The 20,757-nt window shown below is 45.2% G+C and overlaps 1 protein-coding gene across 1 annotated transcript in view; it reads left to right on the top strand.

The window, feature by feature from the left end:
- Positions 1 to 20,757, top strand: part of masp1 (MBL associated serine protease 1) — a 116,021-nt gene that overhangs the window by 83,127 nt on the left and 12,137 nt on the right. The window contains exons 5-8 of the mRNA XM_078564420.1: positions 424 to 542; positions 10,476 to 10,554; positions 15,786 to 15,923; positions 17,280 to 17,354. Coding sequence (XP_078420546.1) covers positions 424 to 542; positions 10,476 to 10,554; positions 15,786 to 15,923; positions 17,280 to 17,354 — 411 coding nt within the window. The remainder of the gene's footprint in view (positions 1 to 423; positions 543 to 10,475; positions 10,555 to 15,785; positions 15,924 to 17,279; positions 17,355 to 20,757) is intronic.

Genomic DNA, 20,757 nt, shown 5'->3' with positions numbered 1-20,757 from the left:
GGTGGAGCAGACTCGATAGTCTGAATTGCCTACTCCTGCTCCTATGTCTTATGGTCTAAACATTAATGTTCAGAGAGACTTGGGTGAGAATGCTGACTGGTTGGCAAGTGGACTCTGATTAGTATCCATGATCTCTGTGGAAATTCCTCTACCAATCAGAGTCCACTTGCCAACCAATCAGCACTCTCTTCTCATGCATTATAAATTGTTGTTCCCTTTACATTTGGTATTCTTGTGAATTGTTCTGATGAGTGCAAGATGAAAAACTTCAGCAACATTTGTCTTTTTTCAATAATACTCAAGTTCTGTCAAGCAACTATTTACTCAGAGCTTTGTTAATCTTTTGAATTCTATGAAAATATTGTATTTTACATTTTCAAATATATATTTTGATATATTAATGTATCTTTGCATTTTTTTCAGGAGCTCCTTGCCCTGTTGTCCATCCTCCTGCAAATGGCACAATTGAACCTGTCCAGGAGAAATACTCATTTAAAGATCAAGTGCAGATCAGATGCAAAACTGGATTTAAATTTGTGAAGGTATTTTACATGACCACTTCAGTTATTCTGAAATGAATTTCGCACCTTTTCTGTTCATCAGTCAGCAATTTTGTTGTCATATTCTTACAGTTTCATATCTTAAAAAGCTTAATTTCAAAAAACAATCCTGATGAAATGTGTTTGGTTACATTAAGCCTGGCCTGGCTGGAATGAACAAGTGGGACATGGAATCAGGGGCCGTCCTGTCTCGACTCAGCCTCTGCCCGTGATAGCTGGGCACATTAACAGTTTATTCCCCTGCTCTTTACTTACATCCACTGCTCTGGAACTGTTAGTTTGGTGCAGTGTCTGGGCGGTTCTCAGGCAACGGCTTGAAATCCTGGCACCAAGAAAATATCTGCAGAAAGCACACATTAAGGGCACACATTAAGGGCATTCTGTGTTTCACGTGCACCTGAATGGGGAAACGTACTGGAGGTTGATGAATCTGGGTCTCAGATTCCCTGAGGGAGTCACTCACAGGTGATTGTGAGGCTTTGTACCATTGTGTACCCCAGCTGTATAGAGCTGCTTTGGGCGTTGCCAGCAACCTGTAAAATCCAAATCACCCCATCTCTGGGACTGAGTGCACAGATTCCTGTTTCGTATCTTCCCTTGCCCCATGTCTCAATTTCAAATCATAAAATCATAGAAAAGTACAGCACAGAAGGAGGCCATTCAGTCCATTGAATCCAGTTAGTCCACTCTCCCTGCTAATTCTAGTATTTATCTAATTACCACACTCTCCCACACTCTCAGGCCGTGCATTCTAAATCCTAACTACTCACTGCAGAAAAAAGCTTTTCCCACATGTTGCCTCTGGTTGTTTTGCCAATTGCTTTAAATCTGTGTCCTCTGGTTAGGACCATAGGAGCAGGAGGCCATTCAGCCCATTGAGCCTGCTCCACCATTCAATATGATCATGGCTGGCCATCCACTTCAATGCCTTTTTCCCCACACTATCCCCATTTCCCTTTATGTCAGAGGTCATTAGAAATCTGTCAATCTCTGCTTTAAACATACTCAATGACTGAGCTTCCACAGCCCTCTGGGGTAGAGAATTACAAAGATTCACAACCCTCTGAGTAAAGACATTTCTCCTCATCTCGGTCCCAAGTGGCTTCCCACTTATTTTGAAATTGTGTCCCCTGGTTCTAGACTCCCCAACCAGGGGATACATCTTACTTCCATCTACCCTGTCTATCCCTTTGAGTATTTTGTAGATTTCAATGAGATCACCCCTCATTCTTTGAAATTCTAGTGAATACAGGCCCAGTTTCCCCAATCTTCCTGACTAATCCCTGGGATTAGTCTGGTCGTCATACCCACAGCCGGTGTTCATTGCTGCACAAACCAAATCCCAGAGGGAAACTTGGCTCACAGGCCACAACTTTTTTTTTGTATTCTGTTAAAGAGAAGACGATGGGCCGATCTCAGCAGAAAGAGGTGCAGTAACACTTTTGGGTTTTTTAAAATTAGAAGTAAAAGTTTTATTAACAAAAACAATTAAAGAAAACAAGAAAACTTAAGCACACAAGATTACAGTTACACAATTAAGGTTAGCCTTACAAAACATTCCGCCGAAACTCTCTACTTAGTCAAACCCACAAGTAAACAGTTTCCAGGCCACACTCCCTTATAGATATTTAAATACGGAATTCAGTAATGTCACACAAGGCAGGCTGCTGTAGCTTCAATAAAGGTGTACCACATGACCTTTACCCTCTTCCACTTTGCTATGGAATTCACTTCTGAATAAAACTGCTTGCTGCAGCATAAGGCTTCTCAACAGCTCAAAAAGCACCAGCTATCTCCAGCCATCTCCAGCTTAATGACACGATAGTTATCCAGCTCAATAGCTAAAAACCAGCTATCCACACTAAGTCTAATATACCTTTTCCCCCTTTCATCTCAGTCCCATTGTTCTCTCACCCTTTGAAACCAAACCCTTCCAAATATAAGATCTTTAATGTTTCCATCTTGTCTTTGCCTTTAGGTCAATAAAAATATAATCTTCCCCACTACTATTTACTAATGAACTTCTGCAAGATGCAAACATTTTCCTTGGTACTTCTGACTCCCCTTTGAAATTCATACAACCTCTCAACTTATCTAAAAATACAAATGTTAGATCTAACCTATTCACTTGTACCTCAAAGTTAACACCCCTATCCTTTTCATGTTTCCAAACCCCCAGACAGCCTGACTCTGATCAACCTCTGCCTTGCTTAATTAAATCTCACACATACACGCACATGCATACACACATGCATGCAGACACCCAGCCTTCTTTACAGAATAACACAATATGCCTCCAAATATTTTTTTAAAAAAATCCATTCTTACATGGTGAACCTTTGTTACAATCCCTCCATGGCAATATTATCCTCCATAAGGTAAGGGGACCAAAACCGCACACAGTACCCTGGGTGCAGTCTAACCAAGCTTCTACACAATTGAAGCAGGACTTCACTACTCCTGTACTCAAATCCTCTTGCGATAATGGCTATCATTCCGTTAGCCTTTCTAATTACCTGCTGCACCTGCAAGTTAGCTTTCAGTGACTTATGGACAAGGACACCCAGGTCCCTTTGTACATCTACACTTTCTAATCTCTTACCATTTAAGAAATACTCTGCACATCTGTTCCTTCTACCAAAGTGGATAACCTCACCTTTTTCCACATTATATTCCACCTACCATGTTCTCGCCCACTCACTAAGTCTGTCCAAATCCTCCTGTAACTGCTTTGCATCTTCCTCACAACACACATTCCTGCCTAGCTTTTTATCATTCATGAACTTGGAAATGTTACATTTGGTCCCCACGTCCAAATCATTGATATATATTGTGAACAGCTGGGGCCCAAGTACTGATCCTTGCGATACTCCACTAGCCACAGCCAACACGAGAACGACCCATTTATTCCTACTCTCTGTTTTCTGCCTGTTAGCCAACCCTTAATCCACGCCTGTATATTGTCTCCTATCCCATGTGCTTTTATTTTAACTAATCAACTCCTGTGGGGGACTTCATCAAAAACCTTCTGAAAATCCAAGTACACTACGTCCACCGACTCTCCTTTATCAATTTTGTTAGTAACATCCTCAAAAAGCTCCAACAAGTTCATCAAGCATGATTTCCCATTCATATTCATGCTGACTATGCCCAATCAGATCATTCATCTCCATGTGTCCATTTATCACATCCTTTATAATAGTTTCTAGCATTTTCCCTACAATTGATGTAAGGCCAACAGGCTTATATTTCCCTGCTTTCGCTCTCCCTCCCTCCTTAAATAGTGGGGTGATATTTGCTACCTTCCAATCTGCAGGAACCATTCCAGAATCTATAAAATTTTGGAAAATGATCACCAATGCATCCATTATATCTATAGCAACCTCTTTCAACACTCTGGGATGTAGAATATCAGGTCCCGGGGACTTATCAACTTTCAGTCCCATTAATTTCTTCAATACAACCTTCTTACTAATTTCCTTCAGTTCCTCATTCTCTCTAGTCCCTTGGATCTCTAAACCTGGGAGATTTCTTGTATTTTCTCAGTGAAAACATAATTCTCAACATCGCAGATGCACCACAGTGACTCCAGCTGCCGGTTAAGTTCCGTAGCCTAGAACTCGAGCTTCTGATGCTGGTGACTCTTCCTGAGGATGTGTTTGTCTCAAACACATGGTGTGTCCATGACTTCCCACATACCGCAGGATGTACATTCCACTTGGCCGAGCTGCCCTGCCATACCATAACTTTACACTCTATTTATGACAATTAGAATAAGTAGAATAAATTGTCAGTTTTTTAAAATTCATTTATGGCTAAGTCCGCTTTTATTGCCCATCCCTAATTGCCCATCCCTAATTGCCCTTGAGAAGATGGTGGTGATCTGTGGTCCATGTGGTGTAGGTATACCCACAGCGCTGTTAGGGAGGGAGTTCCAGGATTTTAACCCAGCGACAGTGAAGGAACGGCAATATATTTCCAAGTCAGGATGGTGAGTGACTTGGAGACGAACTTCAAGGTGTAGGTGTTCACCAATCACCCTCTTCCTCTTTACTGAAGTAGGGGCTAGCTACTCGAGGCTGAGAAAAGGTGGAAAAAGAAAGGAGCACCTCTTTCACATAACTCCCTCCCTCCCCAAACTCCCTCCCTCCTTCACCAAACTCCCCTCCCTCCCTCACCAAACTCTCATTTTACACTCCGTGCACCCAAAGCGGCATTCAGTGCGAATGAGGAAGGCCCTTATGTTCCCTGAAAAACAACTGATTCTAACTTCTGAAAACCAGTTTCACCCAGCTAGAAAATTAACTAGCTGCAGCTGCTATGAGAGCGCTTGTATACCCCGTTTTAAGGCTGGAATAGAACTTAACTTGCCTTAACTAAAGGAGTAATTTTAATTAGTTGCTTAATTAAAAGAAAAAACAGGCTTTAGATAGAAATTAATCCTTAAAACTCTGGATATGGCCCTCCTGTCATTGGAAACAATTTTTTCTTTGTTCATTATTCACTCTATCTAAGCTTTTAAGAATTTTGAGCACACCTATCAAATTTCCTCTTGGCCTTCTCTACTCGAAGGAAAACAATCCCAGCTTCTCAAGTCTCTCCATAAAACTCAGCTCAGGGCTCGCGCCATTCTAGTAAACACTCCTGTTAAGGTTAACCTTACCAGAATGGCCGGGACACCACCAAAATTGGCCTCGGTCTCTCGATGGTCGAACAAAGCATTCCAGTAGCATATCAACTCCCGGCAACCGCGATCAGAACCAGCTGCCAGCCAATCACAGCCTGTGTTCAGGGACCGCCTGACCTTCCCCACAGATGGACCTTACTCTGCCACCCACGGAAACGCCTGACCTGGCGTCAGTGAAGGCCACTTGATGGAAATCTCCAAAGGCGATGCCCTCTCAGGCTAGGGAGCTGAAGGGAGGGACACTGATTATGAGCCAAGCTGAGGCCTGGCTGAGACTGGCCGGATGCTGGTAAAGTGAATAATTAGTGTTATTCATGTCATGAATCAGTGTCGTCTTGAATTGTCGGTGGCTGGGTAGACTATGGTGCACTATGGACTTCAATCCCCTGAGAGCAACGGGTAGGAGAAGGAATTTTTCAGACTGAGAAGTGGAATTTATTGGAGACAGGTTCATTCTCTCTCCCTCAGTGTCACTGTCCTTTTCTCTAGTTTCACATGCAAGTTCCACTAGGCCGGATTTCCGGGATGTCAGTTCCGCCAACGTCTCCCGGAATATGTCCAGCCGAGGTTGGCAACACTACTCCTGTAGCCTCCCCAAAAAATCAGTCTGTTTCCTGGCAGAAGAGTGTGTGAGGCAGGTGAGGGGGGAGCGTGTGTGAGGCAGGTGAGGGGGGAGCGTGTGTGAGGCAGGTGAGGGGGGAGCGTGTGTGAGGCAGGTGAGGGGGGAGCGTGTGTGAGGCAGGTGAGGGGGGAGCGTGAGGGAGGCAGGTGAGGGGGGAGCGTGAGGGGGCAGGTGAGGGGGGAGCGTGAGGGGGGAGCGTGAGGGAGGCAGGTGAGGGGGGAGCGTGTGTGAGGCAGGTGAGGGGGGAGCGTGTGTGAGGCAGGTGAGGGGGGAGCGTGTGTGAGGCAGGTGAGGGGGGAGCGTGAGGGAGGCAGGTGAGGGGGGAGCGTGAGGGGGCAGGTGAGGGGGGAGCGTGAGGGGGGAGCGTGAGGGAGGCAGGTGAGGGGGGAGCGGGCGTGGGGTAGGTGAGGGGGGAGCGGGCGCGGTTACCCTGAATCCACTAGCAAGGTCTATACAAACAGTGGCAAAGGCAAAATACTGAGGATGCTGGAAATTTGAAACAAAAGCAGAAAATGCTGGAAAAACTCAGCAGATCTGACAGCAGAGTTAACATTTCGAGTCGGTATGACCTACCTCACAGCTCTGTGGAAGAGTCATACAGACTGGAAACATTAACTCTGTCTTTCGCTCCACAGGTGCTATCAGACCTGCTGAGTTTTTCAGCATTTTTTGTTTTTGCTGTACAAAGAGTGGCTAAAACACCTGGAGAATCCACATCCCAGCCTGGCTCACTCATTCTCCCCAATCGAAGGTGACAGTTTCATTAGAGCAACAGTGACTTAGGAAAACTGGTTTAAAGACACAATCAGCTGGAGGAATTGGCTGTTAATCCAGTAAAGACACATCGGGTGAAAGGTTCCTCTTTCTGCTGAGATAAAAACAAAAAGCTAAAAGCTACTGCGGATGCTGGAAATCCAAAACAAAAACAGAATTACCTGGAAAAACTCAGCAGGTCTGGCAGCATCGGCGGAGAAGAAATCAGTTAATGTTTCGAGCCTTCATGGCCCTTCGGCAGAACTGAAGCATATGCTTCATTTCTGCCGAAGGGCCATGAAGGCTCGAAACGTTAACTGATTTCTTCTCCGCCGATGCTGCCAGACCTGCTGAGTTTTTCCAGGTAATTCTGTTTTTGTTTTGTCCTCTTTCTGCTGCCTGCTTTGCAAAATGATGGAATGTCACATGGTTTGTCAGTGTAGAGGGAGCTTTACTCTGTATCTAACCCCGTGCTGTCCCTGTCCTGGGAGTGTTTGATGGGGACAGTGTAGAGGGAGCTTTACTCTGTATCTAACCCCATGCTGTACCTGTCCTGGGAGTGTTTGATGGGGACAGTGTAGATGGAACTGAGGGAATTACAAAGATTAGAAGTGGGAGCGAGAGGAATTGGGTGAGAGGAAATTTAGAAAGTCAAAGAGAAAGAACAAGGGAATCGTACAGGGTAGCAGTATGGATAGTGATAACCAGAGAGTGACAGGGTGTATAAACCTAAGGGTGCACCAGAAAATAGGGTCAGATGGGGGAAAAATGGGAGAGATGAAATTAAAGACCCTTTGTCTGAATGCACATAGCATTCATAACAAGATTGCTGAATTGATAGCACAAATAGAAATAAATGGGTATTGCTGTAATAGCCATTGCAGGAACATGGCTGCAAGTTGACCAAGGTTAGGAACAAATATTCAAGGGTATCTGACATTTTGGAAAGATAGGCAGAAAGGAAAGGAGGTGAGGTAGCTATGTTAATAAATGATGAGGTCAGGAAAGTATTGAGAAATGATCATGGTTCGGAAGATGAAGATGTAAAATATGTTTTGGTGCAGATAAGACAGAGCAAAGCAAAGAGGTCACTGGAGGGAGTAGCTTACAGGTCCCGCTGACAGTGGCTACAATGTAGGACAGAGTATGCATCAATAAATAACGGGAGCTTGTGAGTAGGGTGCTGCAATGGTACTGAATTAGGTGACTTTAATGTTCATATATATTGAACAATCAAAATTGGCAAAGGAAGCCTTAAGGACAAGTTCATAGAGTATATTTTGGGCAGTTTCTTACAACAATAAAGTGTGGAACCAACCATGGAACAAGCTATTGTATCCTAGGGTCAAAAAGGGAGTTGCAGAGATAGCGGGTGCATTGGTTGTAATCTTCCAAAATTCCCTAGATTCTGGAAAGGTCCCAGCGGATTGGAAAACTGCAAATTTAACGCCAATATTCAAGAAAAGACAGTGACAGAAAGCAATAAATTATAGGCCAGTTAGTTTAACATCTGTCATTGGAAAAATGTTGGAATCCATTATTAAAGAAGTAGTAGCAGGACATTTAGAAATCATAATACAATCGGCAGAGTCAACTTGGCTTTACAAAAGGGAAATCGTGTTTGACAAATTTATTTAAGATCTTTGAGGATGTAGCAAGCCAGGTGGATAAAAGGGAACCAGTAAATATAATGTATTTGGATTTCCAAAAGGTGCTACTAAAAGGTTGCTAACAAGAGCTTTTGGCATTGGAGTTGATATATTAGCATGGATAGCGGATTGGCTAACTAACGGGAAACAGGATGAATGGGTCATTTTCAAGTAGGCTAATTGTAACTAGTGATGTGCCAGAGCAGTGCATATATATTATCCATGTGTTGGATGTATGTTAGTGTGTGGCTATATTTTGTTAGCATGTTTGCCATGTTTTGTTAGCATTTAGAGGGAATTCCTTTGTTCTGGTGTGAGGACAATCCACATTTCCTGTGCAATAGGAAAACCTGCAGTTTACTGTTCATTTGAAGCTGAGGTGATCCACTTAAGGACATTTGTAGTCCAGCTGTTCCTTGTTCTTTTGAAAGGTAAAAAGCAGGAATTGCTACAAGTTACTCGTCTTCCTCATTTTGGATGTGGTTTGAAAGCTGATTATGTTTCATTCCCAAGTCAGTCTTAACTCATTGTGTCCTGGAGAGACTAAAGGAGGCCTCTGTGTAAGACATGAAGATATGGTTCAGATCACTAGGGAGTGTAAATGTCCTCTCCTGGGTCCTGCCACCCCACGGGTCGAAGTGAGATGTCAAGTAACATAAAAAGTAGCCATTTAGACCCCTTACTGTCAAGCCTGAAACCAATGATCCTGCAGAGGTGCATAGGGGAGAACACAAGAAATAGCAGCAGGAGTAGACCACACAGCCCATCGACCCTGCTCCGCCATTCAATACGATCATGGTTGACCTTGGACTTCAACTCCATTTTCCCGTCCACTCCCCATATCTCTTAATTCCCTGAGAGACCAAAAGTCTGTCTGTCCCAGTCTTAAATGTATTCAATGATGGAGAATCCACAGCCCTCTGGGGTAGAGAATTCCAAAGATTCACAACTCTTTGAGTGAAGCAATTTCCCGTCATCGCAGTCCTAAATGATCAGACCCTTATCCTGAGACTGGGCCCCCGTGTTTTAGATTCTCTGACCAGTGGGAACAATCTCTCTCCGTCTACCCTATCAAACCCCTTCAGAATATTGTGTGTTTCACTGAGATCACCTCTCATTCTTCTCCAGAGAATATAAATCCAATTTACTCAGTCTCTCATCACAGGACAACCAACCCCCTCATCCCAGGGACCAATCTAGTGAACCTTTGCTGTACCACCTCCAATGCAACTATATCCTTTCTTAAATGTGGAGACCAAAACTGCACACAATATTCCAGATGTGGTCTCACCCAAACCCTGTACAACTGTAGCAAGACTTCTTTATTCTTGTACTCCAATCCCCTTGCAGTAAAGGCCAACATGCCATTTGCCTTCCTAATTGCTTGCTACACCTGCATGCGAACTTTGTACATTCCTTGTACAAGTACACTCAAGTCTCTTTGAACATCAACACTTACAAGTTTCACACTTTTAAAAAAATATTCAGCTCTTCTATTGAGAGTGAATAACTTCACACCTCCCTACATTATGGTCCATCTGCCACCTTTTTGCCCACTCCCTTAACCCGACTACATCTCTCCTGAAGGGTAGAACCATAACTCAGTCATTTGTAGTGATGAAGTGATTATCCAAAGTGATTACCTAGTTAAGCAGGGAATTGAGTCAGAAAATTCCAGGTTCCAGTCCCACTCTCGAGCTTGAGCACAAAAACCAAAGTTGACATTCCAGTGCAGTACTGAGGGAGCACTGCACTATTGGAGGTGCCGTCTTTTGGATGAGATGTTAAACTAACGCTCTCAGTGCCCTCACAGTTGGATGCGAAAGATCCCATGATGCTATTTCAAGGGAGAGCAGGGGGAGTTATCCCCAGTGTCCTGGGGCCAATATTTACCCCTCAACCATTATCATTAAAAACAGATTATCTGCTCATAATCATGTTGTTGTATATGGGATCTTGCTGTGCACAATTTGGCTTCCATGTTACCTGCAATACAACAGTGACTACACTTCTAAAATGCTTCATTGGCCATGAAATGCTTTGAGAAGTCCTGTGGGTGTGAAAAGTGTTGAGCGACTGCAAGTCTACCTTTCTTTTCAGAGGTGGAAGCAGCCTGTTTATGGTACAGGTTATTGACCAAGCAATGTAGTATTGAAAACCTGTCCCTGACGCTATTGTTTAACATAATGTTGGGTGATTTACAGGGTGGTGATGAGGTGGAAGCCTATCAGATCGAATGCCAGAAATCCGGAATTTGGAGTAGCAGCATTCCCACGTGTAAAGGTAAGACATGATTACGTGGGAAAACCATAAACATCTTAAAACAGCGAGTTTAAAATATGAAGCAATAATAATAACCCTAACCCTAATGTTCAACAAGAGAAGTTCTGACACATTTTTAGGGCAGCCAGATTTCTACACTGAGGCTGATTCATTCGTCATACAAATTCATGATGTGTCCAGGGCAAGGAATGGCTGAATCTAACAGACTGGGAGCCGGGAATTGAATCTGAATTTATTACAGTCTGCATATTCCCTGGTTGTGAACCAGGAGTCAAATTTTCTAGAAAAGGACTTTGTCTGATTCTCTTCAGCCTCATTCTTAGTTTCATTTGCACAGTTTTTACATGTAAACTACAACACAGGATGACATACATGTTAAACAGCGAAAGCAGCATATGATAGAGCTAAACAATCCCACAATCAACCGTTCAGATCTACGCTCTGCAGTTCTGCCACATACAGTCGTGAATGGTGGTGGACAATTAAACAACTCACTAGAGGCGGAGGCTCCACAAATATCCCCATCCTCAATAATGGAGGAGCCCAGCACAGCAGTGCAATTAAGGCTGAAGCATTTGCTACGATCTTCAGCCAGAAGTGCTGAGTGGATGATCCACCTCAGCCTCCTCCGGAGGTCCCCAGCATCACAGATGCCAGTCTTCAGCCAATTCGATTCACTCTACGTGATATCAAGAAATGGCTAAAGGCACTGGATACTGCAAAGGCTATGGGCCCTGACATTATTCCTGCAATAGTACTGAAGACGTATGCTCCAGAACTTGCCGCACCCCTAGCCAAGCTATAGTACAGCTATAACACTGGCATCTACCCGGCTATGTGGAAAATTGCCCAGGTATGTCCTGTACACAAAAAGCAGGACAAATCCAATGCAGCCAATTACTGCCCCATCAGTCTACTCTCCATCATCAGTAAAGTAATGGAAGGGGTCATCAACAGTGCTATCAAGCGGCACTTGCTTAGCAATAACCTGCAATATTTAGCAATGATCACAGAATTTTAATGGCACAGAAGAAGGCCATTCGGCCCATCATGTCTGCACTAGCTCTCCAAATGAGCATTATGGCCTTGTGCCTTTGCCCTGCCTTTTCCCCATACCCCTGCACATTGTTTCTATTCAAATAATCATCTAATGCCCTCTTGAATGACTCGATTGAATCTGCATCCCCCACACTTCCAGACAGTACATTCCAGACCCCAACCACTCGCTGTGTGAAAAAGTTTTTTCTCACATCACATTTGCTTCTTTTGCAAATCACTTTAAATCTGTGTCCTCTCGTTCTTGATCCGAGTGGGAACAGTCTCTCCCTATCTACTTTGTCCAGCCCCCTCATGATTTTGAACATCTCTATACAATAATTTAGCAATTACCTGCTCACTGACACTCAGTTTAGGTTCCGCCAAGGCCACGCAGCTGCTGACCTCATTATAGCCTTGGTTCAAAACTGGACAAAAGAGCTGGAGTCCCAAAGTGATGTGAGAGTGTCTGCCCTTGACATCAAGGCAGCATTTGACTGAGTGTGGCATCAAGGAGCCCCAGCAAAACTGGAGTCAATGGGAATCAGGGGGAAAACTCCACTGGTTATAGGGTATAGGGAGTGACAGGTATTCGTGGTGTTGGCAGGCTTAAAAGTGGAGAAATCTCCAGGTCCGGATGATTTGTGTCCCAGTCTGCTGAGGGAGGCAAGGGAGGAGATCGCAGGGGCTCTGACCCAAATTTTTAATTCCTCTCTGGCCATGGGGGAGGTGCCAGAGGACTGGAGAACAGCTAATGTGGTTCCGCTATTTAAGAAGGGTTGTAGAGATAAGCCAGGGAACTACAGGCCAGTGAGTCTCACGTCAGTGGTAGGGAAACTATTGGAGAAATTTCTGAAGGAGAGAATCTATCTGCGCTTGGAGAGGCAAGGTTTGATCAGGGATAGTCAGCATGGCTTTGTTAGAGGGAGGAATTGCCTAACAAATTTGATTGAATTTTTTGAGGAGGTGACCAGGTGTGTAGATGAGGATAGTGCAGTTGATGTAGTTTATATGGATTTCAGCAAAGCCTTTGACAAGGTCCCACATGGGAGACTTATAAAGAAGGCAAAGGCACATGGGATACAGGGTAATTTGATAAGGTGGATTCAAAATTGGCTTGGTTGTAGGAGACAGAAGGTAATGACAGAAGGATGCTTCAGTGACTGGAAGCCAGTGTCCAGTGGTGTACCACAGGGATCAGTGCTCGGTCCCCTATTATTTGTCATTTATATAGATGGCATAGATGATTTTGTAGGGGGAAGGATTAGTAAGTTTGCGGATGACACAAAGATTGGCTGGGTGGTTAACAGTGAGGTTGACTGTCTTGGGCTACAGGAAGATATAGACGGGATGGTCAAATGGGCAGATAAGAGGCAGATGGAATTTAACCTTGAAAAGTGTGAGGTGATACACTTTAGGAGTAATTTGACAAGGAACTATTCAATTAACGGCATGACACTAGGAAGTTCTGAGGAACAAAAGGACCTTGGTGTGTGTGTCCATAGATCTCTGAAGGCGGAGGGGCATGTTAGTAGGGTGGTGAAAAAGGCATATGGGATACTTGCCTTTATCAATCGAGGCATAGATTGCAAAAGTAGAGAGGTCATGTTGGAGTTGTATAGAATCTTGGTGACGCCACAGCTGGAGTACTGTGTGCAGTTCTGGTCGCCACATTTTAGGATAGATGTGATTGCACTGGAGGGGGTGCAGAGGAGATTCACCAGGATGTTGCCTGGGATGAAACATTTAAGTTATGAGGAGAGGTTGGATAGACTTGGGTTGTTTTCGTTGGAGCAGAGAAGACTGAGGGGGCGACCTGATCGAGGTGTACAAGATTATGAGGGGCATGGACAGGGTGGATAGGGAGCAGCTGTTCCCCTTAGTTGAAGGGTCAGTCACAAGGTGGCATAAGTTCAAGGTGAGGGGCAGGAGGTTTAGGGGGTATGTGAGGAAAAGCTTTTTTACCCAGAGGGTGGTGACGGTCTAGAATGCACTGCCTGGGAGGGTGGTGGATGCGGGTTGCCTCATATCCTTTAAAAAGTACCTGGATGAGCACTTGGCACATCATAACATTCAAGGCTATGGGCCAAGTGCTGGTAAATGGGATTAGGTAGGTAGGTCAGGTGTTTCTCAAATGTCGGTCCAGACTCGACAGGCCAAAGGGCCTCTTCTGCTCTGTGATTCTGGTTAGAGTCATACCCAGCACAAAAGAAAATGGTTGTGGTTGTGGGAGGTCAGTCATCTCAGCTCCAGGATATCACTGCAGGAGTTCCTCTGGGTAGTATTTTCAGCTCAACCATCTTCAGCTGCTTCATCAATGACCTTCCTTCCATCATAAGGTCAGAAGTGGGGATGTTCGCTGATGATTGCACAATGTTCAGCACCATTCATAGAGTCATAGAGGTCTACAGCACAGGAAAAGGCCCTTCGGCCCATCGAGTCTGTGCCAGTCAAACAAGTACCTAACTATTCTAATCCCATTTTCCAGCCCGAGGCCCATAGCCTTGTATGCCATGGCATCGCAAGTGCACATCCAAATACTTATAGATTCCTCAGATACTAACGTAGTCCATGTCCAAATGCAGCAAGACCTGGACAATATCCAGGCTTGGGCTGACAAGTGGCAAGTAACATTCGTGCCACACAAGTGCCAAGCAATGACCATCTCCAACAAGAGAGAATCTAACCATCGCCCCTGACATTCAATGGCATTACCATCGCTGAATCCCCCACTATCAACATCCTGGGGGTTACCAGGACGAACACTTGAAACACCATAGCATACAAGGCTATGGGCCTGTCTACTCTAATCCCTGGAAAATGGGATTAGAGTAGACAGGGCTTGATGACTGACACAGACATGATGGGCTGAAGGGCCTCGTTCTGTGCTATAAAATTCTATGACTCTGTGACCATTGTCCAGAAACTGAACTGGACTAGCCATACAAATACTGTGGCCACAAGAGCAGGTCAGAGGCCAGGAATCCTGCAGCGAGTCACTCACCTCCTGACTCCCCAAAGCCTGTCCACCATCTACAAGGCACAAGTCAGGAATGGGATGGAATACTCTCCCCCTGCGTGGATGAGTGCAGCTCCCACAACGCTCAAGAAGCTTGACACCGTCCAGGACAAAGCAGCCCCGCTTTATTGGCACCACATCCACAAACATTCACTTCCTCCACCACCGACGCATAGTGGCAGCAGTGTGTACCATCTACAAGATGCACTGCAGGAATTCACCAAGGCTCCTTAGACATCACCTTCCAAACCCACAACTATTACCATCTAGAAGGAGAAGGGCAGCAGACACATGGGAACACCACCACCTGGAAGTTCCCCTCCAAGTCAATCACCATCCTGACTTGGAAATATATCGCCATTCCTTCACTGTCACTGAGTCAAAATCCTGGAACTCCCTCCCTAACAGCACTGTGGGTGTACCTACATCACATGGACTGCAGCGGTTCAAGAAAGGCAGCTCACCACCACCTTCTCAAGGGCAGCTAGGGATGGGAAATAAATGCTGGCCCAGCCAGTGAAATCCACATCCCGTGAATGAAAAAACAAGAACAGCGATATATTTCCAAGTCAGGATGGTGAGTGACTTGGCGCGGATCTTTCAGGTGGTGTTCCCATCTTTCTGCTGCCCTTGTATTTCTAGGTGGTAGTGGTCGTGGGTTTGGGAGGTGCTGTCGAAGGAGCCTTGGCGAATTCCTGCAGTGCATCTTCCCCAGATTTTGCATCTGCAAGAGAGGTGAGTGTAAGGAAAGAGATGGGAGAGAGATCTCAAGTGTGAGTGCAGGGAAGTAGGTGGGGGAGATGTGTTGCAAGAGAGTGCATCAGGGGGAGCAGGAAAGAGGGTGGGGGAGAGGGACTGTGCATAAAAACGTTTTCACACAGCGAGTGGTTTGGGTCTGGAATCTACTGCCTGGAAGTGTGGTGAAGGCAGCTTCAACCCAGGCATTCAAGAGGTTATTAGATGATTATTTGAATAGAAACAATGTGCAGGGGTATAGGGGAAAAGGCAGGGCAATGGCACTAGGAGAGCCAGTGCAGACATGATAGGCTGAATGGCCTCCTGTGCTGTTAAAATTCTGTGATTTTGTGATTATAATAAGCTGAACACTATATCAGGAAATGGGTAGCAGCGTTTGAGGTGTTGTGATTGTCATGAATGTGGTATTGTGTTTTTTCAGTTATAGACTGTGGGACACCACGATCTGTAGAGGACGGATTCATCACATTCCACACAAAAGACAACCTAACAATGTTTGGGAGTCATATTGAATATTCGTGCCTGGCCTTATATTATCAGATGGAGCCAGAGATAAACAGTAAGTGGATCAGTTTTCACTCACATGAAAGAGAGAGATTTCAAACCAAAATAAAGCAGGTGTGCATGAACCCAAGATGCAGAATGGAGAATTGTATAGACAAGAACTCTGACAGCCACAGCCTTTCAACTAACTCTTTCTCCAAAATCAGTTCCATTTTAGTTCCATCTTAGACCATGCAATGTTCCAGCAAAGAATAAGCTTCTTAGCAAATTATGTCTGTGTCAAGTGAGTTCCTCATATTCTGGAGAGAGGGATCAGACTGGTTGGGATATTAAAGGGTGCGGGGAGTGAGGGGGAGAGTGGGATCAGACTGGTTGGGATATTAAAGGGTGCGGGGAGTGAGGGGAGAGTGGGGTTAGACTGGGTGGGATATTAAAGGGTGTGGGGAGTGAGGGGGAGAGTGGGATTAGACTGGGTGAGATATTAAAGGGTGTGGGGAGTGAGGGGGAGAGTGGGATTAGACTGGGTGAGATATTAAAGGGTGTGGGGAGTAAGGGGGAGAGTGGGATTAGACTGGGTGGGATGTTAAAGGGTGTGAGGAGGAGAGTGGGATTAGACTGGGTGGGATATTAAAGGGTGTGAGGAGGAGAGTGGGATTAGACTAGGTGGGATATTAAAGGGTGTGGGGAGTGAGGGGGAGAGTGGGATTAGACTGGGTGGGATATTAAAGGGTGTGAGGAGGAGAGTGGGATTAGACTGAGTGGGATATTAAAGGGTGTGGGGAGTGAGGGGGAGAGTGGGATCAGACTGGGTGCGATATTAAAGGGTGCAGGGAGTGAGGGGAGAGTGGGGTTAGGTTGGGTGGGATATTAAAGGGTGCGGGGAGTGAGGGGGGGAGTGGGATTAGACTGGGTGGGATATTAAAGGGTGCGGGGAGTGAGGTGGAGAGTGGGATTAGACTGGGTGGGATATTAAAGGGTGTGGGGAGTGAGGGGGAGAGTGGGATCAGACTGGGTGGGATATTAAAGGGTGTGGGGAGTGAGGGTGAGAGTGGGATTAGACTGGGTGGGATATTAAAGGGTGTGGGGAGTGAGGGGGAGAGTGGGATTAGACTGGGTGGGATATTAAAGGGTGTGGGGAGTGAGGGTGAGAGTGGGATTAGACTGGGTGGGATATTAAAGGGTGTGGGGAGTGAGGGGGAGAGTGGGATTAGACTGGGTGGGATATTAAAGGGTGCGGGGAGTGAGGGAAGAATGGATTAGACTGTATATTGAAAACTGTGATTTAATAAATTGTGTTGTGTATAAATGTGGCTTTTTTGCCCTTTCAATGGGAACTGTCTCTTTGTATATCCTGTTCTTGCATCACTTTCTACCTCCTTTCTGATAACTGGAAAAATATGTTTTTTACCAGCTACATACACCTGTATGGAGAATGGGTTCTGGGTCAATGATGAGCTGGGCACAGATCTCCCTACCTGTCAGCCAGGTAAGACCCGAAGTGGGTTTTTTTTGCTGGCCATGGATTGCTCTCTGTTCCTGTGCTAAGTGTGTTGAAAACTGCCCTATTACAGGGTAATAGTGAATGGGCAATTTTCACAATATTCCGTATTATATAGGTGTAAACTACAGGCCCAGGTTAGACTAGAGGGTGTTTGGCATAGGAATTTACGTGGCTCTGAATGAAGTCCCACGTTAAATAGGATAATTTTAAAAAATTCTTTCATGTGATATCGGCCTCGCTGGTCAGGTCAGCATTTGTTGCCAATCCTTAATTGACCCTGAACTGAGTGGTTTGTGCGTCCGGTCGAGAATCTAGTGGCAGAGTTGGTATGGTTACTAGACTGAGTAATCCTGAGACCCAGGATAATGCTCTCGGGACCTGGGCTCAAATCCTACCACAAAAGCAGGTGGAATTTGAATTCTCTGAATCCAATGATGACCATTAAATTGTTTCATTTGTGGTTTAACCCCATCAAGTTCCCTACTGTCCTTCAGGAAAGCAGATTTGCTATCCTTACCCAGTCCGGTTTCCATGTGACTCCACAGCAATGTGGTTGAAACATGGAAAATAGGAGCAGGAGGAGGTCATTCGGCCCTTCGAGCCTGCAGTTCAGTTTGATCATAGCTGATCCTTTATCTCAACATCATACTCCCGCTCTCTCCCCATACCCCTTGATGCCTTTAGAGTCCATGAATCTCTCTATTTCCTTCTTAAATATATTCATTATCTTGGCCTCCACAGCCTCTGTGGTAGAGAATTCCACAGGTTCACCTCCATCTGAGTAAAGAAATTTCTCCTCATCTCAGTCCTAAATGGTCTACTCTGTATCCTGAGACTCTGACCCCTTGTTCTAGGACCCCTCCAGCCAGACGAAACATCACCCCTGCATCCAGTCTGTCCATCCCTGTCAGGGTTTTATATGTTTCAATGAGATCCCCTCTCATTCTTCGAAACTCCAGTGAATACAGGGCCTAGTCAGCCCAATCTCTCCTTATACGACAATCCTGCCATCCCAGGAATCAGTCTGGTGAACCTTCGCTGCACTCCCTCTATGGCAAGTATATCCTTTCTTAGGTAAGGAGACCAGAACTGCACACAATACTCCAGGTGTGGACTCACCAAGGCCCTATACAGCTGCAGTAAGACATCCTTGCTCCTGTACTCAAGTCCTCTCGTAATGAAGGCCAACATACCATTTGCCTTCTTAACTGCTTGCTGCACATGCATGCTTGCTTTTAGTGATTGGTGTACAAGGACACACAGGTCCCTTTTAACATCAACATTTCCCAATCTATCACCATTTAAATATTTCTCTGCCATTCTGTTTTTCCTATTGAAGTGGATAACTTCACACTTCTCCATGTTATACTACATCTGCCATGTATTTGTCCACTCACTCAACCTGTCTAAATTGCCTTGAAGCCTCTTAACATCCTCCTCCCCACTCACACTCCCACCAAGTTTTGTCATCAGCAAACTTGGAAATATTACATTTAGTTCCTTCATCCAAATCATTGATATATATTGTGAATAGCTGGTGTCCAAGCACTGATCCCTGTGGTACCACACTAGTCACTGCCTGCCACTCTGAGAAAGACCCATTTATCCCTGTTCTCTGTTTCCTGTCTGCTAACCAATTCTCAATCCATGCCAATATATTACCCCCAACCCCATGTGCTTCAATTTTACACACTAACCTCTTATATGGGACTTTAGCAAAAGCTTTCTGAAAATCCAAATACACCACATCCGCTGGTTCTCCCTTATCTATTCTGCTAGTTACTTCCTCAAAGAAACTCCAATAGGTTTGTCAAACATGATTTCCCTTTCATAAACCCATGTTGACTTTGTCTAATCCTGTTGATATTTTCTAAGTGTCCTGTTATCACATCCTTTATAACAGACTCTAGCGTTTTCCTTACCACTGGTGTTAGGCTAATCAGTCTGTAATTCCCTGTTCTTTCCCTCCCTCCTTTTTTAAATAGTGGGGTTACATTTTCCATTCTCCAATCTGCTGGGACTGCTCCAGAATCTACAGAATTTTTCAAGATGACAACTACCGCATCCACTATTTCCATGGCCACCACCTTTAGTACCCTGGGATGTAGATTGTCGGACCCTGGGGATCTATCAGCTTTCAGTCCCATTAATTTCCCCAGCACTATAGTTTAGTAATACTAATTTCCTTCAATTCCTCCTTCTCACTAGACTCTCAGCTCCCTAGTATTTCTGGGAAGTTATGAGTGTTCCTCCCTCCTAACTGCCTTCCAAAATGGCATAGCAAGCCACTCAGTTGTATCAAACCACTACAAAGTCAAGGAATGAAACCAGACAGACCACGCAGCATCGGCCTTGGCACCAGAAACGACAATGGCAATTTTAGCCCTGTTGACACTGCAAAGTCCTCCTTACAAACATCTAGGGGTTAGTGACAAAATTGGGTGAGCTGTTTCACAGACTAGTCAAGCAACAGCCTGACATTTTCATCCTCATGGAATCATATCTTACAGATAATGTCCCAAGCACCACCGTCGCCATTCCTGGGTATGTCCTGTCCCATCGGCAGGACAGACCCAGCAGAGGTGGCGGCACAGTGGTATACACATGGGAGTTACCCTAGGAGTCCTCAACATCGACTCCAGACCCCATGAAGTCTCATGGCATCAGATCAAACACGGGCAAGGAAACCTCCTGCTGATTACCACGTACCACCCTCCCTCAGCTAATGAATCAGTGCTCCTCCATGTTGAACACCACTTGGAAAAAGCACTGAGGGTGGCAAGGGCGCAGAATGTACTCTGGGTGGGGGGCTTCAATGTCCATCACCAAGAGTGGCTCGGTAGCACCACTACTGACTGAGCTGGCCGAGTCCTAAAGGACATAGATGCTACACTGGCACTGCGGCAGGTGGTGAGGGAACCAACAAGAGGGAAAAACATACTTGACCTCATCCTCACCAATCCATCTACCGCAGATGCATCTGTCCATGACAGTATTGGTGGGAATGATCACTGCACAGTCCTTGTGGAGACAAAGTCCCACCTTCACATTGAGGATATCCTCCATTGTGTTGTGTGGCACTACCACCGTGCTGAATGGGTTAGATTTCAAACAGATCTAGCAACTCAAAACTGGGCATCCATGAAACACTGTGGGACATCAGCAGCAGCAGCAGCAGCAGAATCTGTAACCTCATGGCCCGGCATATCCCCCACTCTACCATTACTATCAAGCCAGGGGATCAATCCTGGTTCAATGAAGAGTGCAGGAGGGCATGCCAGGAGCAGCACCAGGCATACCTAAAAATGAGGTGTCAACCTGGTGAAGCTATAACACAGGACTACTTGCATACCAAACAGCATAAGCAGCAAGTTACAGAGAGAGCTAA

This window comes from Cetorhinus maximus, chromosome 19 (assembly GCF_964194155.1).
Source record: "Cetorhinus maximus chromosome 19, sCetMax3.hap1.1, whole genome shotgun sequence".
NCBI classification, from domain to species: Eukaryota; Metazoa; Chordata; class Chondrichthyes; order Lamniformes; family Cetorhinidae; genus Cetorhinus; species Cetorhinus maximus.
Note: the sequence above shows the minus strand (reverse complement) of the source record. Positions and strands in the feature narration are given on the sequence as shown.